At 37.8% G+C, this 24,317-nt stretch overlaps 2 protein-coding genes across 2 annotated transcripts; both read right to left on the reverse strand.

The window, feature by feature from the left end:
• Positions 1–15,136: 15,136 nt before the first annotated feature.
• Positions 15,137–15,772, reverse strand: LOC130590756 (uncharacterized). The gene has a single exon (XM_057393298.1). The coding sequence runs from the start codon at positions 15,770–15,772 to the stop codon at positions 15,137–15,139; it is 636 nt and encodes a 211-aa protein (XP_057249281.1).
• A 282-nt stretch (positions 15,773–16,054) lies between these two features.
• LOC130590757 (uncharacterized mitochondrial protein AtMg00310-like) lies at positions 16,055–16,738 on the reverse strand. Its single transcript, XM_057393299.1, has one exon. It carries the CDS (start codon positions 16,736–16,738, stop codon positions 16,055–16,057), a length of 684 nt encoding a protein of 227 aa, XP_057249282.1.
• Between the last annotated feature and the right edge of the window lie 7,579 nt (positions 16,739–24,317).

A 24,317-nucleotide genomic window follows, 5' to 3' on the forward strand; every position in this document is an offset into this window, starting at 1 on the left:
AGTCCAACTTCCAAGAACATCTAATTGTGAGGGAAATAGTTTCTCTTCACTTTTTGATAAGCCATATTTTTAACTGTCATTTCTGATATGTTTTTCCCTAAAACAAGCACAGCCTTAGTGGTATTCCATCAAACTGATGAAGAAAAATTAACCTTCAATTGTGTGCCCTTTTGGTAGAGGTATATCAAGCTATCAACGGGTTCTTTGTTTGCCCCCCCTGTCTTTGAGCCTTGCTACGAATATCACACATTAACACTATTTATTCAAGGCGGTTTTTTCACCAAATACCCCTGACAAAAAAATTTATTCACCAAATACCCCAGCTTTTTTCAAAATTCACCAGATACCCCTAACTTTTAAAAAAATTCACCAGATACCCCAAATTTTTTAAAAAATGACAAATAATGCCCTTAATGACTAACGGCGGTTAACTCCGTTAGTCATTAGTGTTAATTAACCCTAAAAAACCTAAAAAACTCTAAAAAAAACCCTAAAAAAACCTAATTAATCTAACTCCCTCTCTCTCCCCTAACCCACCACCCCAACCCCACCACCCAGCCCCCTCCCCCTCCCTTCCCCCTCGCCGGCAACCCCCTCCCCCTCGCGCCAAGCTTTTCGGCAGCCCCCTCCATCACTCTCGTCGCGCCTCCCCTCCCCCTCCTTCCTTCGCGGTCCTCTTTCCGGCAGCCCCCTCCCCCTCATTCACTCTCGTCGCGCGCGCCTCCCATCCCCCTTCGTCGCGCCTCCCTCCCCCCTCCCTCACTCTCGTCGACGCCTCCCCTCCCCCTCCCTCACTTTCGCCGGCCCCGCCGCTGCTGCTGTTGTTTCTGCTGCCGGAAAGAGGACCGCGAAGGAAGGAGGGAGGGGGAGGGGAGGCGCAACGAGAGTGAAGGAGGGGGAGGGGGCTGCCGGAAAGGCGGCGTGAGGGGAGGGGTTGGCGCGAGGAAGATGGGTTGCCGACGAGGGGAGGGAGGGGAGGGGTGGGCTGGGTTGGGTGGTGGGTCTAGGGTTTGGGGGTTGGGGTTGGGTTAATTAGGTTAATTAGGTTGACTTAGGGCTAATTAAGTTGACTTATGGCAAACTTGTAAATATAGGCTAACGGAGTACTAACGTCCGTTAATAGTAAGGGTATCTGGTGAATTTTTTTAAAAGTTAGGGGTATCTGGTGAATTTTGAAAAAAGCTGGGGTATTTGGTAAATAAATTTTTTTGTCAGGGTTATTTGGTGAAAAAACCGTATTTAAGGGCATCTTATCAATTTATACTAGCATATATTAGTTGGATTAGATACCTTGATTTCATTTGCTAAAGAGTCTTGGTTGGCTTTGCATTATGTTCAGGAAATCGAGGAGGTGGACACGGACAACCATTACCTAAATCTGCCATTGGCATTGTTAGAGATAAAGTAGGATACTAAAGACATGATAAATATCTTAAGATAATATTTATTTCAGATAAATATTAAGAATAATATATCTTCTGGAGATGGTTTCCGAATAGGAGTTTCTATGTACTCCTATATATATTGTAGTGATCGTTCATTATTGAACACAACTTAATAAAATCATATTGTTTCTCTCCTTTCGTAAACGTGTCATGGTATCAAGAGCCAATTGAGATCTTGGGTCAAAACTCTAAATATTGTTCTCTCCTGCCGGTGGGTTAGAATTTTAAGCCCACCGGCCGGATATATTCTCATAAAGTTGAGATTTTTTTTCCTACTGATGGATAGGGTTTCATGAGGTTTTATTTTAGCCCACCACCGTTGCGATCAAACATATAATTGAAAAACAGACGATTCAAAGAGAGGTCTTGAATCGCGGGAGGGAAACAGAAGAAAAGTGATAGAAGAGAACGTGTTTTCCGTGGATTGATATATATGGATAAGAGTTCGAAAAGAATGGCGTCCCTTGTATACTTAACGGGTTCGAAAAGAATGACGTTCCCGTTTTGCTGAAATATTTGGTGAGATCGAAAAGAATGGCGTTCTCATCAAGAAAAAAAAAAAATTATTTGCAGGTTCGAAAAGAATGGTGTCCCTGTTTGACTGACGATTGATGGATTCGAAAAGATTGACGTTTTCGATCATCTTCAAGAAAAAGAAAATTACGAGTTCCAGAAGAACGACATTCCCGATTTATTGAAATATTTGGTGAGTTCGAAAAGAATTGACGTTCTCACCAAAAAGAAGAAAAAATTTGGCGGGTTCGAAAAGAATGGCGTTCCCAACAATATATGTATTTAATTTGATTTGACTTAATTTTTTTGTTTCTCCAATCGCAACGTTCGTATTACTGCCGTTGCGATTGCGGGAGGGTGTTAGAGATAAAGTAGGATACTAAAGATATGATAAATATCTTAAGATAATATTTATTTCAGATAAATATTAAGAATAATATATCTTCTGGAGATGGTTTCCGGATAGGAGTTTCTATGTACTCCTATATATATTGTATTGTAGTCATCGTTCATTATTGAACACAACTTAATAAAATCATATTGTTTCTCTCCTTTCGTAAAGGTGTCAGGCATCATGGATATGACCCTTGAATAGAACTTATAGACGAAATTTTGTTATCTGCTTGGTCTCAGAACTTCCATTCCTGAAGGTTTTGGTAGCTGAGTTTTACGTATGCAAATATTGTGAGCTTCTCAAACATTGTAGTCGTTTTGTTGGAAATTTTCTAGCCTGTTATATTCCTTTCCAGCTCTGCTAAAGCGTACTGAAGTTGCTCCAACAGCTCTCGAAGAAAAAAAATAAACTGATGATATAGTACTAGATTTTTTTTTTTGGAAGCATTGAGATTGCAGTAGTCGTAGGATCTTTGGTAATCAGAAACTTGTCAACTCGATGTTCTTTTTTGATTTTGTAAGCTCAATGTTTTGTAAAGAGTTGAAAGATTCTGGTTTGCAACTTGCAAGTTCTTTAATTTGTTGAATCTGAGGCAAACTATGGTTAATGCTTTTCGCTGCTATGAACTATGCTTGTATGCAGTATGCACTTTGATTGAGATTTACAGGTGCAACAAGATATGATAGTTCAAGGGTGCAACTTATATTGTCGAAGCCCAACATATGGAGCGTTGTCTTGTGTGCAATCGCATGATAAAAAACAATCTGTTCATTTAGTAGATTACCCATTTAACATGAAAATTATTAATGGATATCCATATTAGAGGTCAAGCTTTTTTTATATTTCGATCATGAATTCTCACTAAAGTCTAAGATTTTGCTCTCCCTTGCCAACAGAAGTTGATGGATTGAAAGATATGAAAAATTAATTTCAAAAGGAAAATTTTTGATGAAAATGTGCGTATTTTTAATGTTGTCCTTGTTTCCAATCCCTTTGTCCCTGATATGTTTAAGTTAGAACCGTTTGATGGGAAAAATTATAGAATGTGGTCTAATAAGATGGAATTTGGGTCATATTGGTGTTGATTATTGTTTGTCTGCTGATGTTGCTCCTGAGAATTTTGTTAGGGATTCCGTGAAAGACAATAAGACTTGTCGCGTGGGATATTACTACATTATATGACTTCTGCCCTTTATATGATATATAGTAAGTCGAAAAATGCTAAGGATATTTGGGATGGTTTGAATGCTAAGTATGGGACTGATGATTTTGGGACTAAGAAATAGGCTTGTAGTCGTTGGTTGAAGTTTTATATGTATGATGATAAACCTGTGCTTGATCAAGTTCATGAGTATGAACATTTATGTGATTATATTGTAGTTGAAGGTATAACTATTCCTGATCTTTTTTAAACCAATTATTTACTCGAGAAATTGTCTTCTTCATGGGAGACTTTTGTTCATTCCTTAAAACATAGGCAGAAAGACTTTACCCTTCAGGAGTTAGTTTCCCACATTAAGATTGAGGAGCAGAATCGTATCCAAATCGAATGGAAATCAGTTGATCATTCTTCTTCTTCTGCTAATAATCTTGTGGAAAATAAGGTTGCTCCAGGTAAAGGACCAAAAGGTAATGGTCAGTTCCATGGTATAAGGCAGAATTATAACAACTTCAAAGGAAAAGGTAAATTTAAGAGAAGTTGCTTCGTTTGTGGTAAGTATGAGCATGCTGCCAAGGATTGTCGTCAAAGGAAGGAAGATCCAAACAAAGCCAAAGACATCAAACCTCAAGCCAACCTTTCCGAAGATGACATCATTGCTGCTGTGGTGTCCGAGGTCAATCTGGTAAGCAATGTTTCTGAATGGATCATGGATATTGGTGCAACCCGTCATATCTGTGCCAACAAGGAAATGTTTCAGGACTACAACAAAGTTTCAGAAGCAGAATGCGTCTTCATGGCAACTCAAGCATTGTGAGTGTTTTAGGCAAAGGAAAGGTTTTCCTCAAATTAACATCCAGGAAAACCATTGCTTTGCAGAATGTTTTGCATGTTCCTGACATCAGCAAAAATCTCATTTCTGGTTCTCTTTTCAACAAAGTTGGGATTAAGTTAGCTTTTGAATCTTATAAACTTGTATTAACCAGAAATGGTGTTTTTGTGGGTAAAGGATTTTGTAATGTTGGACTTTTTGTTTTGGATGTTGTTATTGATAATAGAAACTCTATTGCTTATGTTTATATTGTTGAATTTGTTTCTTTATGGCGTTCTAGACTAGGTCATGTGAATGTTGCATCTATTAAAAGGTTAAAACAGCTTAGTCTTATTCCCGATTTTGGCAATACTTCTTTTGATAAATGTGAAGTGTGTGTAGAAGCTAAGCACCCTAAGAAAGCATTCAACAAAAATGTGTCCCATTCCTCTACTTTATTAGAGTTAGTCCATAACGACTTAGGTGACTTTAAGAATTCCATGAGTAGGGGAGGAAAGAAATATTACATTACTTTTGTTGATATTTTTCACATTATACTAAGGTTTATTTATTGAGTTCAAAGGATGAGGTTGAAGAGAAATTTCTAATCTATAAAGCCGAACTTGAGAACCAATTAGACCTTAAGATTAAAAGGGTGAGATCAGATAGGGGTGGAGAATATGATGGAATTTTCCTTATGAAATTTTGTGAGTCTAGTGGGATTATTCATGAGGTTACAACTCCTTATACCCCAGAACAGAATGGAATAGCTGAGCGGAAAAATAGAACTCTTAAAGATAGGATGAATGCAATGCTTATTAGTTCAGGTATGCCTACTAACATGTGAGGTGAGGCTATCCTTTCTGCTTGTTATGTTCTTAATCGAGTTCCCTATAAGAAGTTAGATAAGACTCCCTATGAATTGTGGAAAGGCTTCAACCAAATTTGGGTTATCTCAAAGTGTAGGGGTGTTTGGGGGAAGATAGGACTTCCTGATTTTTAAAGAAGTAAGATTGGACTTAAGACTATAGATGGTATCTTTATTGGTTGTACTTTTACAGTGCTGCATATATATAGACTCATTCTTAAGGATGCATCTGCTTTTCGTCCTATTAGAGAGTCAAAAAATGTTGAATTCTTTGGGCTTGTTTTTTCGATGAAAGTTAGTTTACAATCATGCTTGCCTGCTGCATCTTCTTCTACTTTGCATCGTGACATTGCATCATGTAGTGAGACCTTAGAACCTAGAAGGAGTAAAAAAGCTAGAACTGAGTCTAGTTTCGGACCTGATTTTATTACTACCTTTCTAGCTAGAAAGAGAGCTTAGATGAGCAAGGTATCAATGCGTGTATTAAAGAGAACCCGAGAACCTATGTGAGGCCATGAGATCGGTAGACTCAAGTTTTTTGTTAGAGGCTATTAACATTGAAATATAGTCTATTATGAGTAATAATACTTGGATTTTGTCAGACCTTCCTGGAGGTTGTAAGGCCCTAAGTAGTAGGTGGATCTTTACAAAGCACTGATGGTCTTTAGACAAGTATAAGGCTAGACTTGTTGTTGGAGGGCATCGCAAAACAAGGTTAGACTTCTTTGATACTATTCTCATGTGACAAGGTAGCCACCATTAGAGCTTTAATTGACTTGCATCTATTCATGATTTAATTGTGCATCAAATGGATGTGAAAATGCATTTTAATGGTGATTAAATGAGGAGATCTATATGAAGCAACCTGAAGGATGTGAGGTTCTGGTCAAGAGGACAAGGTATGCAAGCTTATTAGATCTTTGTATGTGTTTAAAACAAGCACCAAAACAATGGTATGATAAATTTCATCAAACTATTACTTCAAATGGTTTTTTGGTAAATGATTTGATGCTTGTGTTTATTCCAAATTTGATGAACTTAGTTGTATTTTCATATGTTTATATGTGGATGATATGTTGATCTTTGGGACCAATATAGACGTAGTAAATGCAACTAAGAGTTTCCTAAATTCTTGTTTTGAGATGAAGGGTTTAGGAGAGGCCGATGTTATTCTTCGAATAAAGATTACTAGAACTCATATGGATATCTTTAAATCAATCTCATTATATTGAGAAAATATTAAAAAGTTTGATCAATTTGATTGTTTCCGTGAAAACCCCATATGATTCAGTATTCATTTGAAAAAGAATAAGGGATAGTATATACAAGAACAATATGCAAAAATAATTGTGGTGTAATGTTCTTGATGAATTATACTAGACCTGATATATGCTTAGCTTTAGTAGATTGAGCAGGTATACTCACAATCCTAATCGGAGCATGGGTGTCCTTGATTAGATTGTTGAAGTATCTAAAAGGCACTATCAATTGGGGTCTACATTATCAAAGGACACCTTGTGTTTTTGAAGGATTTTGTGATGCTGATTGAGTATCGTAGAATGATGAGATTCAATCTACTAGCGGTTATGTTTTTACTCTTGCTGGAGGAGCTATATCATGGAAATCATCAAAACAAACATGTATTGCCAAATCTACAATGGAATCTAAGTTTATTGCTTTAGAATTGGCAGGTCAAGAAGCTGAATGGATAAGGAGTTTGCTTGCTGATATTTTATGGGGGGAAGCCAGCTCCATCAGTTTCTATGCGATGTGACTCGCACGCAGCAATTGGGGTAGCAATAATCAAGCCTATAATGGAAAAAGAAGGCATATTCGCTTAAGGCATGCTGTAGTTAGAAATAATGTTTTGTCACTCGAGTATGTAAAATCAGAGAGGAACATTGTTGGTCCTCTCACCAAAGGCCTTTGTAGAAAAATGGTGTTGGAGTCGGCAGAAGGAATAGGTTTAAAGCCTATTGTGGAGTGAATTGTGATGGATACCCTTCTTAGGAATTCTAAGTTCAAAGGGTCAAACGAAATCACAAAAGAACTCAAGTTATTGTGTACTACTGCCATTCCTATTAATAAAGTGATGTAGTATTTTGTTTTAAACTACTGACCTACTGTGATATGTGTAAGGTGGAGCATAGAGCTCTTAATAAGTTCTTAGCCTTATTTGAGGTGGTTTGTGACAGTACAAACTTGATGAACTTACCTATGTGAATGTGGGGGTTACGCCCAATCATCTATGAGAGTCCGAAGGCTTAGTCTCTCTAGAGCATTCATGAGAATCCAGGCTAATTGTGGGGCACCTATATTACAATTGCGAGAATGTATCTTGATTTGAAAAAGGTTGAGTGCGCAACTATGCTTTGCTAACTTCGTTAAAGGTGCAAAGAGAAATCTACCTTTTACGACAGTAAGACATATTTGTATGCATTGAGTGTCAATTCAAGTCCCTAAAACATTGATACTTCGAAACTTAGTATCTATTGCTCAGATCATCTTTTTTTAGCCCTGTTTCTTTCTATTTTCTTCTTTTGAATTTTGTGGGGGATTGTTGGAGTTTATAAGAGTGTTTTTAGAAACTCAAAGTTTGCTTCAAAAGAATATGAATAGTCATTTATCCCACATTGAAAGAATAAAAGAGAAGTGTAAAGGTTTATAACCATTACTCTTCGGTTAGGACTTTTAGTGGGTATGTGGTGATTGGAGTTACCACACACGCGCACCGCCCGTTTGGACCGGGCCAGGACTGTAATATCCCGAAAATTTTAAACTTGCTTAAATTAAATAATATTAGTTAGTGGCTAAATTTTTCCTTTAATCGTAAGTTAAAATCAAAATTTTGTTATTTTATATCCAAGTAATGGATAATTAGTTCGTTAAAAGATAATATATATTATGTATGGCTAGAGTTGCTAATAATAACAAGTTATCATTTCTTTAGTTAAAATAAGAAAACAAATAATAATCAAAACAATTACTTGAACCTTACAAAGTTAGGTCAATTTGGTTTTGTTAATAAAAAGGAAAAGAAAAAGAGAAAAGAAAAAGAAAAAGAAGAAATTGCAAAACAGAAAACGTGAGTTTCTCCTCCTTCAACCCATTTCAGTTTTCCTTCCACAAACAACCCACCCATGGATTTCTAAATCCAAAATGGGTTTCTTGCACAACAAAAATTCAACTTTAAATAAAAATTCATTTCTCAACCAAAATCACCCAATAGCCCATTTTTGTAATTCAATTTCATCAATGCAATCTGGGCACAATTGAAGCTCAACAATGGCTATAAATGGCCATGTTTATCCCCTCAAACCATTCACTCAAACCACTTGAGTCTTCGCCGGAAAAAACCACCCAAAACACTCCTCAAATCCCCTGTTTTTTTTCGCAACTTTCTCTCTCCTCTGTTTTCTGTTCAGCCACCACAGCACCACCACCCTCCGACGACGACCCCCTGTGCGTAACCCACCGCGGCGCCAACCCAGCCTACCCCCTTCTCCGTCGCTCAGCTTCTTCTCTTTCTCCTCTCTCCCAGTTTTTCTCTCTCTCTCGTCTCCTCGTCGTGTCGCTGACCGCGCGCGCCGCCCCAGCACCGACAGCCCACCGTCGTGACACCACCTTACGTTCTGCCTCGACTCGTCGTTCAGTCGCCGGAGCTCCGATCGTCCTCGCTGGAGTCCTTTCTGTCGTGCCTCAATATTTGAATCAGTGGGTATGATGAACATAACACACATCACTCTTAATTCCCTTTATATTTTACATGAGTTTAAGTCATGTGTAGTTTGAGACCTTATATCCTATTATTTGGGCTGATTATTAAATCAGTAAATGAACAGGGTATTTGGGCTTAGTGTTATAGGATGACTTTACTAATTTAATAAATGAATGGAATATTGAGATGGTTAATCAATTATATTCATGATCTAATAACACAAACATAATAAAGAACCCACTAGATTTAATAATTGTGATTTGATTATATGAACTTAACTATGACTAATAAATAATGATTTGTTTTAATAATATATTTCATATAACTCTAACTAATATATCAACTAAAGAATAATGAAAGTTAAGTATAGATCACTTGTCAGATTCACGCAGGCACTTACATATATTACACGAATAAAATAGTTATATTACGAGGCCTATAGTTACAAGTTATTAATTAAGCTGGATTCATAAATCATGGAATTGATGGCTATTGTTTCGATTAAATAACGAATATGTTTAAAGGGGTCTTATGACTAATAAATGATTAAATGACGATGTAGTATGTGATAACCTTAATATTATATTTTATGTAATTATAACATATCAACTAAAGAGTAATAGTAAATAAGTATAGTTCACTTGTTAAATTTGTATATGTAAAGGTAGCAGTTAATTATATACAAGAATGAAAGAGTTCTATTATGAGTTTTATAATTACAAGTCAGTAAGTATATTCATGAACCATAAGATTAATGACCACTGTTTTAATCTATAAAATGACGAAGAATATGTTTAAAAGGACTCTATGATTAATAGAATGAAGTTTTGAGATAAAGGTTAGCAAAATTATAACGTTTTGAAATTATAAAATATGAAAAGGTTATAATAAGACGTTCATATTCACAAGTCGTGAATTATAGCTTAGACGCTAAGTTGTTAAGTGGAAAGAATGCCTACGACTATTTATCAACCACCAAAGACGTTAATATATAAAACTCCTAAATACCTCCTAAAATGGACACAGGATGGAAATGGATCAGTAAACTCAAAATTCCGAATAAAATATTGATAAGTCTTTTATTAATCCGTGAATTGATTATTAGATATAAAAAGGAAGAGATATTACGAGCCTTCCCCTACGATCAAGGTTGTTAAGCAGGATTCCAGGTAACGTCTACTGCTAACACCCGCACTCCCCTTCCAACTGCGTTTTATGGTGCTTTTATATAATGTTTATGCTATGTTTTATATGGTGTGCGGGATATGAAATGTTTGGCTATGCAAATGATTTGATGATGTTATGAAATGACTTTAATATGATTTCTGAAAATTACTCAAAAGAACGAAACATGATAAATGAAAGTGAAAGATGGTGAATGGCAGTACTATGTTTCCTAGGCCGTGCACGTGTCATTATGTTATCTGGCGGCAACGCCACCTTCTGATGGGGACAACGTCCTCGGTGGCACCCGCATTATGGCATTATATGCCACCTTCTGATGGGGGATAATATCTCGGTGGTTTGCCTTCTGTTATGATGTCTGGCATTATATGCCACCTTCTGATGGGGGATAATATCCTCGGTGGCTTTGCCTTCTGTTATGTCTGGCATTATATGCCACCTTCTGATGGGGGATAATATCCTCGGTGGCTTTGCCTTCTGTTAGATGTATGGCATTATATGCCACCTTCTGATGGGGGATGAATATCCTCGGTGGCTTTGCCTTCTGTTATGATGTCTGGCATTATATGCCACCTTCTGATGGGGATGAATATCCTCGGTGGCTTTGCCTTCTGTTATGAGTCTGGCATTATATGCCACCTTCTGATGGGGGATGAATATCCTCGGTGGCTTTGCCTTCTGTTATGATGTCTGGCATTATATGCCACTTCTATGGGGGATGATATCCTCGGTGGCTTTGCCTTCTGTTACGATGTCTGGCATTATATGCCACTTCTGATGGGGAGGAATATCCTCGGTGGCTTTGCCTTCTGTTATGATCTATGATGTTATATGTCACCTTCTGATGGGGGATGAATATCCTCGGTGGCTATACCTTCTCTGTACTTGCCAAGTAACCAAAGAAAGTTTTCTGATAATGAAATGTGATAATGGAGATAATATGAACGGAAATGACTTTTAAATTCCTGATTCGAAGTGTATGTTTACGAAATGATTTTTACTATATTCTCTTCTCCCTGTTTGCAAATAAAATGAATTGAAATGAATTTACGTTGTTAGAGTAGTATGTTACTGAGCTCGGCTCATGACGTTTTTTTTTCTGTTTTAGGTATGCATATGAAAATAGGATGACGTAGCAGTGAGGATTAAATTACGTTAATTCATGCGACTATGACGGTTATGTAATCCAAGTTTATGATCACTAGATTACGTTGCATCAGCTATGCTTAAGCTATTTATATATATTTCTAGAAGTACTACCACTATTATAGAAGTTAGTGATATGAAAGAATGTTGCCTTGTACTTTCACGTGTGGAGAGTACGACAGTGACGCACCGACTAAGCTAGGAAGGTCTTCCGCTGCTAATCTTTGTAATTAATTAACTTAATAGTGATGCTTAGAAGTCGGGGCGTTACAAGAACCATGGGACTTGGGCCTTGGGCTTTGGGGAATAAACTTAACTATCTTTTTCAGTCAATATTTTGTCAGATTAATGACCGTTTTTATTCAGTATTAAGTTACCGTTTTTCCCCTTAATATCTCCCTTAATGGTGTCGGTTTCCTTGATTCTCTCATGACTACTGCCATGATTCTCCCCACTAAGTGACCGTTTTTCCCACGATTTCAGCCTCCTTCTGATTTCGTTCTGGTTTCCTCTCTCTATAAATACTGGCGTTTATTGTTTCATTAAAACACAGAAATCACGCAAAACTCTTCTTCTCTGCTTTCTTTTTCCTCTAAAATTCCGGGCAATATTCAAGATCGTTCTCAATCTGCTTTCCTGCCAACACTGGAAATGCAGAAACTATGTATCCTTGGAGGTTGATTGCTAAGAATCTGTGTGTTGTTACGGGGAAAATTCAACTTTAGGGCAGTGATTTTCTCATGCCACGGTTATCAGATAAGTTAATTATAATTGTTACCAGTTTTCGTTCCTGCAAGCCTTAGTTTAACAAATACGAGAGACATTATTGATTGAGTGGAGGGCCATAAAAGCTAGCACTTTAGAGACAAATTTCCTATGCTTTGGTTTAAAATTAGTGCGAGGTTTTGGCTTGTAATCTCTTGCAACTATATCTTCTAATAAGTTTGTCACGCACAAGGGTTTCTCACTCGCCCTGGCTTACAAAGCCGGATTAAAAAATCTTAAGTGTGCACGACCATGTTAACATCCAATGGCTTTGGAAAGCGCAAACGCAACCTAAAGTCAAATTTTTTCTTAGGTTAGTTTGGTGAGACAGGCTACCACATAACCTCCTGCTCTACGTTCGGCAAATTGTCAAATCTCTGTTATGCCCTTGTTGTGATACAGATGCCGAAGATAGCAACGACATTCTTCGTGGTTGTAGTATTTCGAGTCAGGTCTGGGAGCAACTCTCCCCAACTCATCTAATAGGTGGCCCAGTTGATGAATGGCTAAGAGAAAACCTAGTGTGTATGGAGGTCGTTCATGGGTTGGAATGGTGTGTCCTATTCCCTTTCTTGTGTTTTGAAATTTAGAAGTGATGCAATGGCGTGATCTTCAACCATAAGCCTAGAAACTTAGAGTCTATAATTAGTATGGCTAAGAAACAAGGTTGGTACATGAAAAAATATGTTTATATGAACTGTAATTATTAACCAGTTTGATCTAACAAAAGGTTTTCCTTATTCATGACAAAATTGTACTCCCTCCGTCTCTTAATAGAGTGCCCATTTCTTTTTTGGACACTATTCAAAGGTAAAGAAAGCCCTCAAAAAATATTTCTAATATAAGAAAAAACATAGTCATGTGGGGTCTTGTTTGATTCGTCTCATTACGTACATTAAGAAAATCAAACTTTTATAATTTTTACTAATATAAAATTAAAGATATTAACGATACAAAACGTGCATTGGCAAACGTGCATTGGAGAAATGGGCACTCTATTAAGGGACGGAGGGAGTATATTTCAACCACATAAAACAATGTATTGAATTGCAAATGTCATGCCAAAAAACCATCAGGCTCTTTACCACACGACATCCATGGCATGCTTATTCTACATGATTACTCAAATCACATAATTGGAATTTGGAAGTGGTGTTTGTCATATACTACTATTACGACATGTGCTTGTCAATGAAACTTTGACAAAAATGTCAAATTATCCAACGTTTAAATATAATGAAAGACAGGCATAGCTTGAGAAACTATGCAAATCAATTAGCCAAGTTGATATCTCTTATTGATGCTCATCACCAAAATTACCAATAAAGTAAAGAGGGAAGTGGATTCCTAGTTTCCTCAATTCATTCACTAATATACATGCCACCGCAATTTGCCCAGCTATAGAATCAGAGCAGTGGAGTTTCCGATGGTTGACTGCAACAAGCTCAACTCTCTATACAACTGGATAAATATTCATTGCTCAGTGAAACACCACTTATCTTGAACCTCTGCACAGTTCTGACCATCAAAAGTAAACATGAGTTACAATAAAGCGACAAGTAGACATCTTCCATTTTCAAGTAGACGCCAATTACAAACATTACTAAGCAAATTTGACAAGCTAGTGTAACAGTCCAAGTACCCCCCCCCCCCCTCACTGAGACAACATCTAATTCCAGAGTAACAGAAAAAGTACGAAAGAAGTGTATGAACAAGATGATCAATTAATTATTATTACTATTATTATTATCAAAACCGTGATTAAATTCTTGTTCTAGTGGCTTTGAAGACCAAACTAATGACTTTAGCTTCAACTGCATAATTTACAAAACGAAACGATACTTTACATTGAAATACAGGTTACAAGCGATGATATCCTCCCACATTGGCATATAGTAAATGTCAATCATGGGTACCAGATATTTATCGTGCACCCTCCTTTTTAAGGCGTCGATAGTCGACGCAGAATCGCCAGAAACCATCCATTTTCTTCTCTAGAGAATGGGGGCAGGAAAATGCAATTGGGTTTATTATTCCAACTACTACCATATCCTTGATCAGCGTCTCTATTTCATCCTATTGTAAGTGAGGGTACCTGTTGTCCCCCTTCCTTGAGGATTATTCAATGTTCCCTTCCGCAACTCCATGAATACTGGAAGTAACCAGGTACAGACAGGCCCCCTCCCTTTCTGTCATCCTGCAGTTGAATACGATTCAATTCACCGACTTGAGAGATATTAAACAACACCAAAGCAAAGGGTCTCCCTGCAATAAGACTTCCTTATCACCAACTGGAACTGCATTACGCTTTCCTTCGAGTTAGTCACCATTGACCCAAATTTTCCAGCCACAGAAGACCCAAAAATTACATCAGCGTTATTGAATTCTAACAGTAAGAACTAAGAAGTCTTCACAATAATCAACCCCGTGATGCCTACATTCTCCTATACCCAGAACCGTCTTTCCTATTCCAAGGATTGCCCGAAATCTACGATTGAAAATACTAGAAGTTCAAAGCAAAAAAAAAAAAAAATCAAGTTCCTTGGTGGAAATAAAATTATGAGTTACCCGGATCTAACATAACCACGACCTCTCTCACAACAACTCTTCCAACCAAACAATGAGTGCTCGTATGAGTCACATGTTAATCGCATTAATCGCCAATCACCATTAAATTAAAGAGTCCATACAAACTAAGATGCAACGACATTATAATTCAAATTTCACATAGAAGCATTTATCAAAGGTTCCTATAGGGCAACGGAAAGCCAAAAATGTAACACAATTATTTGCCAGAAATAGGTTGAGCTTTTTTTTTTTTTTTGACGGGAAAGAGGAAAATATTATTACTCCAAAATCATGTCTGCACTTACAGTACTAGCTATTTCTGAAGGAAAGTCCTCCAGCCACACATTAAAACCCACCTTAGCTTTACATAATTTTGCTAGACTATGTGCAACTTCATTGCCTTTCCTCTTTACATGACTAAAAGAAACATGGACACCTTGTCTTACAAAATTCAGAATATCTTGGACGATTTTCCCAAAAGGTGTAGGCTCATATCGTCGGCTCTGCAGATGAGAAAACAACTGTATGTTGTCCACTTCCAAAATCAGGTGCACATATCCTGCTTCAATGGCAGTCTTTAACCCCCAGGCGAGCACTTAAGGCTTCCGCAACCGCTACGTCATTGGTAGCTTCCTTCCTACAGCAAAATGCAGCCACAACATCTCCTTCAAAGTCCCTCACTACTCCCCCCATTCCTATTAGATTACCACCAAGAAGAGCAACATCCGTATTAAGCTTATAGGTGCCTTCTGCCGGCGGTTTCCACCGCACATCAACCTCATTCACCCTATCCTTCTTCCCCTTGCGAGTATTTGCAGCAGCATACTCCATTCCTCCTTGCACAGCTTTATCTATTAGGGACATAAAATCACGCTGTTTCCTGTCGAACACCCACGCATTTCTTCCCACCCAAATATTCCAACACATCATCCAAAATAAAACCCACCACTCCTCATCTTTGTTGTTGTGGTTTAGCTCAAACACCCAATCACGAAACCTGCCGCAATTCACTTGCGCAACATCAATTCGAAGAGGAGAAAAATACCAGGCTTTACGGCTATCAGCACAAGTCATCAGCATATGTTCTAATGCCTCGTTAGCATCCCCACATCGCGGACACTTTTGATCAATGTGAAGCCCCCTCTTAGCAAGATTAACATTAACCGCTAGCCCATTATGCAACGCTTTCCATCCAAACATTTTGATCTTCGGTTGAATCGTCAGATGCCACAATTGTTTCCACACACTATTGTTTGATCGAGCCGAGGTCGAAGGGTGACTACGCCTCTCCTCCAATAGTACATTAAAATAGGCGCTTCTCGTAGTATAAGCTCCATGCTTTGTGAGACTCCACATCCACGAATCCTCCAAGTCATGAATGGGTAACGGAATTTTTTTGATTGCTTCCTGTTCCCTGCTCGTGAAACAAGCCTCCAATACCAGACCATTCCATTCACCTGCCTCCACTAGATCATTGACAGCCTAAGGGACATTTGCACTCCTACTTCCATCCTTTCCATGGACCCGAAAATTTGATAGGTTGGGGACCCAAGGGTCATTCCAGATATTAGTGTTTCGTCCGTCACCAATAACTCTACAGGCACCTTTTAACAACACATCCTTCACAGAGAGAATTGACTTCCATGTGTAGCTTGAATTCGGGTTTACAGACGCTTCAAGGAATGTAGATGAAGGAAAGTATTTTCCTTTAAGCACCCGAGCCATGAGAGAGTGCGGCATTGTTAATATTCTCCAAGCCTGTTTTGCAAGCAGCGCTCTATTAAAGATATCATAATCTCGAATACCAAGTCCCCCCTCTTTCTTAGGTAAGAATAACTTTTCCCATGCCACCCACGCTATTTTCTTCTCTTCATCCTTTTGTCCCCAAAAAAAACTCCTACACATTTTCGCAATTCCATCTGTAATGCTTTTCGGTAGCCTGAAGCATTGCATAGCGTAAGACGGGATTGCTTGCGCCACGGCTTTAATTAAAACTTCTCGACCCGCTTGAGATAGACATTTCCCTTTCCAACCCTTCAACTTCTTCCAGACACGATCTTGAATAGCTTGGAAAACTCGTTTTTTTGAACTTCCAATATAAGTCGGAAGACCCAAATATTTTTCATGCCCTTCAACTGCCTTAAAGGTTAACTTCATCTGAAGCATATTAATCTTCTCCGGCTCCAAATTTCGGCTATAAGGACATCTCCGATTTTTCCATATTCAGTTTCTGCCCAGACGCAGCTTCATAGGTAGAAAGAACATCTAGCACATTTTCCACTTCCTCCTCAGTGGCTCGAATAAAAAGCAGGCTGTCATCTGCAAAAAAGAGGTGAGAAATAGGGGAAACTCTCCGACCAATTTTAAGCCCATGAATCAGTTTCTTGTTTTCCGCATCTCTAATTAGAGCCGACAAACCTTCCGCACATAAGACAAACAAAAAGGGTGAAAGTGGGTCACCCTGTCTGAGGCCTCTGGAAGGCTTAAAACTCCTAGATGGTTGGCCATTTACAAGGACCGAGAAGGATGCAGAAGAAACACATTTCATCACCATCTGCGTATAACCTCGTGGAAAACCCAAGCGCATCATCATATTTTCAAGAAAGCACCATTCACCTCTATCATACGCCTTGCTCATATCCAACTTCAACCCCAGATAGCCCTTCTTGCCCTTTTTCTTTTTTCGCAGATAGTGAAAACATTCATACGCAACCAGCACGTTGTCTGTAATTAAGCGACCCGGCACAAATCCACTCTGACTATCATGAATAACCTCAGTCAACACATTCTTCATTCTGTTAGCAAGCACCTTTGACACTAATTTATAAAGCACATTACACAAGCTAATTGGGCAATAATCAACAGGAGACTCACATTGTTTCTTTTTTGGAATAAGAACAATATGCGTCTGATTAACGTTGCCAATATCATCCACATTCATGTAATTTAGTACTTTATCAATTACATCTTCACCAATAGTGGGCCAGAAAGTTTGAAAAAATAAAGCATTCATACCATCAGGGCCCGGTGCCTTGTTAGGATGCATTTGTGAGAGTGCCGTCACCACCTCCTCACGCTGGTATGGGGCTCCCAGCATTGCTGCCATCTCGTCGCTAATAAGGGGCTCAATCAGCTCGCTAACCGGGGCCATATCACAATTATTGGTGGCTCCAAAAAGAGTCTCATAGTAGTCGGCAAAGCACTCAGTTATCTCCTCTTCATCCTCAAAACACGAACCAGCTTCATTTCGAATTTTTCGAATGCTATTTCGATGCTCCCGTTGGTTCGCCTTTTGGTGAAAAAATGTGGTATTTTTATCACCACTTTCCAGCCAATTTTGTCGACTCCTTTGGTGCCAGTAAACCTCTTCTCTCTTCTCCAGTTCCTCCATCCTCAGATCAATGTTTTTCATTTGGTTTACCACCTCGACCGTTGGGTCTTGCTCCATTAGCGCACTCATTTGGTGTTGGCAGGCTCTAATTTCCTTAGCATTATTTCCAAAAGTTTTCCTACTCCACAATGATAACTTTGTAGTAGTGCGAGCTAAATTCACACCCACATCATCCCCTTTACTCCACGCATTTTGCACAACCTCCCTACTTTTCTCCTCTCTAAGCCACATGGCTTCAAACCGAAATCTCTTGCTTCTATTTCTTTTCACTACACGCCCATGAGGCGCCTTTACACTAACCACCAAAGGCAAGTGGTCCGATTTCCGCTTCGGGAGATGAGACACGAAAGAATCTGGGAATTTGGACTTCCACAATTCATTGGCAAAAAAGCGGTCAAGTCTCTCCTGTATATTAGCTGCACCCCCTAGATTATTTGACCATGTAAATTCATACCCAACAAAACCAAGGTCATAGAAATTACAAAAATCCACTGCTTTTCGCAAAATGTCTGCTTCGCTAACCTTGAATTCATCCCCTCCCTTTTTTTCACTTTCCACTAACATCAGATTGAAATCACCACCACATAACCACGGCCTCGTAGGAGCTTGAGCAAGAGCCTCCGAAAGTGCACCCGTCTTGACTTTGTTATCTTCTTCCGGGAATCCATAAATGCCCGTGAAGTGTCACTCACTCCCATCATCTTCACACACCAAGACATCTATATGATTTTGAGAGAGAAGGATGTGATTCGAACATCAATTTCACCTTTCCAGCATAAGGCTAACCCACCTTTTCGTTTTCGACCCTCCCCGTCACATTCTACAACCACCATGTTATCAAACCGAATTTTTTGTCTTACAATCTCCATTTCATGCTTTTTTAGTTTTGTTTCGGAAAGAAACAAAAGATGGGGGTTTTTCGAAGAGATTAATCTCCTCAATGCACTAACTGCAGAGGGACTCCCCAACCCTCTACAATTCCAGGCTAGGATGTGCTTCATTGGCCACCGAGAGCCCATTTAGTGGGGCTCGCCACCTCTTCTTCAGAGACCTTCAACTCACCTGTTATTATTGCATGAGGGTCGACACCAACTCGCTTTAACACTCTCATCTCAGCCATCTCCATCTCATCCAACCCCATGTCATTGAACTCCCTAGTCTGTCTTTTCATACAAACCAGTTGGTTACTCCCGCCAGTCTTCGAGGGTGCCTTACTCGCCTTACGTTTCCATGTTTTCGGTTTGTGTGTGACACAAGCCTTCGCACCTGCTTCCATGCACACTCCCAGCAACATCTCCTCCGTCTCGGCTTCGACTGCCTTCTCCCCACTATTTTTTTCTTCACTCCTACACCCCAACTTCGTAACCGGAGGATCCGCAACCTGCTCCAACATTATATCTTCATGACCATTACTATCTTTCCCACCAGCACAGTTCTTACCATGCAGCCCCCAACTCACCAATTTGTCAACTACCTCTGTTACTCCCCGGTTGATGGTGTGAGAGGTATCTCGTTTTGGTCTGGTAATGAATAGTTTCCTTGCACACGTTGTATCAGTCCCTATCACCCCTCGGGACTCCTCATTACGCATTAATTTCCACGGTGATGCCTTCAGCCATCCAACGAATTTTAGTTCTGGTTCCCTTCCTCCCTCGTCCTCCTCATCACAGTCCTTTGACCCATGACCAACTTTGCCACATATAAAACAATAGAGTGGTGGCCTCTCATATTTAACATCAAAAACTTCTTCGACCCCATTTTTCATTTTCACTTTAACATGAGAAGATAAGGGTTGTCTAACATCATGCAGGACCCTGATGCGAACCGACTTATCTATTCCCATTGCCCCTGAGTTGTCCATTTTCACAAAGGTACCAATTCTATCTCCTATAGCTTTAATATTCACTACATTTAATCTCCCTCTAAAGGGTAAATTATGAACCCTAGCTCAAATTGGAAATTCAAACAGTTGAATATCAGAGGGTTTACTATTACCTTGGATGTCCTGCATAAGAATCACATGTTTATCAAAGTGCCACGGTTGCCCTTCCATAACTCTCTCTTTATCACGCCAGTGATGGAATTGTATAACAAATAGATTTTTCCCAATACTGCGCACGTCAATATCATATTTCGCTTGCCAAATATTCTTCATCGTGGAGATGAAAGCATTGTGATTGATATGGCGATTAGTCCAGATGCGTCCCACAATCCCTAATTCCACCCAGGCCTCCTCCTCATCTGAATTGTCCTCGACCCAGTCAATCGCAACATTTTTGTCAATAATATCACCCTCGCTATGAGGGTGCAACTCTCCCTTCTCACTCGTTTGTGCCTCCTTTTCTGGTGTTTCGGGATCAGTACGTGAAGTAGATCCTGACTTTACACTTATTTCTGTAGCCATGATTAATCAAACTAATCTCGAAGAAACCTCGAGTCACAGTTTCCAACGAGAAACCCTAGTATGCACTAGTAAACCCTCCCAAGGAAAACCTAGAGGGAACTCTCTCTCAATTTTTCCTAAATTTAGGTTGAGCTTTTCAGTTTTAATGTTTCATTTATATCAAATCAAACACATAACTGACATCGATTCTAATGCTATCTTAGTAGGGCAATTATGTTCTAATTCCTAATTAAAAGTGCCAAGATCAGACAAGACATCCTTAAGAACTTAGAGAGACTACACAAGAGAAGATGGATAACTATGAAAGCGCCTCCTAAGCACACAAAAAAAAAGAGAAGAATCCCTAAAAAAAAAAAAAAAGAGAAGAAAAAACACAATGACCAGAAGATTGAAGTATACCATAATTAGTAAGCCAAGCCCAACATAAAAAACTAAGACCATCCGTGTCTGCTAGTATGCTTTTTGGAACTGCTCTGCTCCCCCACCTCAATCAGAGGAAAGACTTATTGTTGTAAATCGTTTATCTAAAATATAATTAATAAAAAAAATTCTGATTTTTGTTGTGAAAATATATTAATGTTGTGTAATTATAAGTTCAAAATGAATATGTTTGCGTACTGTTGGAAGTAATTTTTTGTATTAGTTGTTAACAAATAATCGCCGTGCAAAAGGTTAGCTAATGATTATTGCATGTGATCATATAGTGATTATATGTTGTCTAAATAGAAAATGTTTAAATGTTTTAGATTTATTTGCCGGATTTTGGGGGTGATTATATAGATTATAATCACATGCTTTATAATGAAATGATTTGGGCTAAGAAAAAGGAAGTACAGCTTGGGTTAAATCTAGGGCACTTGAAATTGGCTTTGTGATGGTAATTTCATCAAATTATAGACTCGAGTCTAGTGGTCGAGAGTATTCGTATATGAGATGCAACCAGGGTGAGAGATATCAGGGTGAAAGAACTGCTCTTAGCGTAGCAGAACGTGTAGCTATGAAAACAAAAGCATATGGATGTAGAGCGAGAATTAAGATAATGTTTTTGGATTACCCTGATCGAACAGGACGGGTGATCAAACCAGATCCAGGGATAAGTGGCATGCATAATCATGAGTTCCTTCATTACCATGAGTTCCAATGAGGACGCCAAATGGCATGACCTCATGAGTTGGCTTTTGTACTCTACTTTATATATTAGTTACTAGTATTGGACTCGGACATTGCTCGTAATTTTTCTTAAAGAAGAGGTAGAGTTTTTAAATATTTACACCCCTATTTTTTGCTTTTATTTTTGTCTGACATGGAACTAAATGTTATAATATGATTTTTTCAGTATCTTTGACGTTTGTTTCTTATCTATATGTCATGAAGAGTCTCACTATATTATTCATAAACATACTATATCATGCAGAAACTACATCATTTCTGGACAATTCACTATATCATCCGACATTTACTATATCATGCAGAAAATCACTATATGATTCAGATATTCACTATATCATGCAGAAACTATAATTTGTTTTAATATAAATTTTTTAAATATATTATAAATGGAACTTATTTTAAAGTACTTTTTAAACACTTTTCAATGGTACAAAAATTAAAATTCTACGAACTATATATTAAAAGTTCCAATCAATTGACTATATCTAAGTTTTTCATTGTGAATCCAACTCTATTTATTCTTATCCTTAACTATATTTGTATTTTAATCAATTTAGAACTCTATTTATATTTAAAAAAAATGACATGACACTTAATGAACGCGACAAATGGGATCCAATGAGGACGCTAAGTATCGCGACCAACCCTAATTTTGATTGAATCCCTAATTCCAATTGCAGTAGGTTACTTTAATACTTTAACCCTAATTCTAATAATTAAATCGTTAATTTCCATTACAGTAGGTTAGTTTAATACGTTAGTATAGTCAATATTTTCTTTTATATGTTACTTTAATATAAAATTTTAACTATAGTATAAATGGATCTTATTTTGAAGTGTTTTTTAAACACTTTTCAATGGTACAAAACTTTTTACAAACTATATATTAGGAAAAATTAACAGAAATAATTCTAACTATGACCGGTCCGCTCAAAATAATCCGAACTTTGGGTTATTCTAGAATAATCCAAACTATATGGGGTACCTTCCCAAAATAATCCAAACTTTTATTTTTCTTGCCTTCAACGATCCCTTTTGGGTCTATTATATATTGGATAATTAAAAGTTTGGATTATTTTGAGAACATACTCCCAATAGTCTGGATTATTCTATAATAACTCATAGTTGGGATTATTTTGAACGAAACGGTGATATTTTGGATCTTATTAACCCTTGTTGGTATAATTTATTATCCCTTAGCAAATCTTAACGGCCTTTATCGAAACTTATATTGACATGTTACATACTTCCTCCGTTTCTTTTTACTCGCTACACTTTTCATTTCATGGACTCCTAGGCAATTTTTGGAGAAGAGAGAGGTAGAGAGTAAAAAGAAAAGGGACCCATGTGGGAGGAGAGAGATAGAGAGAGTTTATTGCCCAAAAAAGAAGTGTAGCAAGTAATGTGAAACTTCCCATAATAGAAAGTGTAGCGAGTAAAAAGAAACGGAGGAAGTATGTCTATTGTCTTCATATACTCATGGCTAAAACTGAGTTATCAAGTACATCTAGCTTTTCCATACTTTGTTATCATTCACAGGCTCGCAGCTCTAAATTTTTTTTATTGTATGTGAAGTACATGAAGTAAACACTCTAAGTGATAGCGCCACGTGGTATAATTCCTAGTTTAGAAACGCCTGTTAATATATTAGTATAGGTGTTTAGTATACATATGACAATTTTTAAGTTCATCAGTTCATCATATCACTTATCGTGTATGACTTTTACCTACCTAAAACAAAAAACGGGAAGCTGACAATGATATCAAATGGGAACTTAATTTCTAGTATTCAGTTGTCAGTTCTCAAAATTGGCACGTTAAGTGAAAAATTGGCACGTTAGGTAAAAAAATTGGCACGTTTGATACAAGTACGTACGATACTTTCAAGTTTATTATTTATATCATATGAATTTTATATTTATAAAAATCAAACTTAGAAGTCGACAATGATGTCGAACGAGTCCTTAACTTTTGCCAAAAGCTACTAAAAAATTTAAAAAATTAAAGCTATCTCCAAAAACTTAACAACCTTCAACATAATATGTCATATATCTTTCCTATTATATTTTGTGTTTATTTCTAAATTATATGTATATCGTGAGGTTTGCTATATGGCTAATGTTCTTCAAAAAAAATATCGTCAAATATCATTCAGCTAGGTTCGAAACGACACATGTAGGTGCCTATGCAGTATCGGGCTGTGAAAAGGGCTATTATGGGATTGACATTGAGAAAGTTCCTCTCCATTTGTGTAGCACAACAATAGCTTTGCTCCAATTCTTTAGATAAGCTCATGAATCCGGAAAATCCTATATCTAAAGATAGAGTCTTGAAGTTTTTCAGTCAAATTATAGAGGGGTTTACATTCACATGGAGGGAATTAGGCACGAAGATTTATAACCATCAAATATCATCTTCTTGGTTGGCGAGAATATATAGTCAAAATCGGCGACTTTGGATTTTAGGTAGGTAGACTATTATGAGAATGAATTTAGTTTTAGATTTTCCATTTTCTACTCTGATTGTTGTGTAAATTGCATCATTTGTTTTAGGTCAAGTGGTTGGAAAGGCTGAAATTGCCGAAGGTTTTTACGTGGCTCAAGAGTTAAAAGAAGAGGATAGGCTTGTTTCTACTGTGAAATCATATATGTTTAATCTAGGTATTATTGTGTTGGATATGCTTTTTAGTTTCAATAGTGATCGTCACAAGGTAATAGTGTTGGGAAATCCAAACAAAAGAGAACAATGTTTATTCTTGAACTTGTCCTGTGGGGGGAAAA

The sequence above is a fragment of the Beta vulgaris genome, chromosome 3 (genome assembly GCF_026745355.1).
Source record: "Beta vulgaris subsp. vulgaris cultivar EL10 chromosome 3, EL10.2, whole genome shotgun sequence".
Lineage (NCBI taxonomy): Eukaryota > Viridiplantae > Streptophyta > Magnoliopsida > Caryophyllales > Amaranthaceae > Beta > Beta vulgaris.

Coding starts and splice junctions, on each gene's coding strand:
- LOC130590756 (XM_057393298.1), bottom strand. CDS start 15,772: ATGTTTGGATGGAAAGCGTTGCATAATGGGCTAGCGGTTAATGTTAAT.
- LOC130590757 (XM_057393299.1), bottom strand. CDS start 16,738: ATGCTTCAGATGAAGTTAACCTTTAAGGCAGTTGAAGGGCATGAAAAA.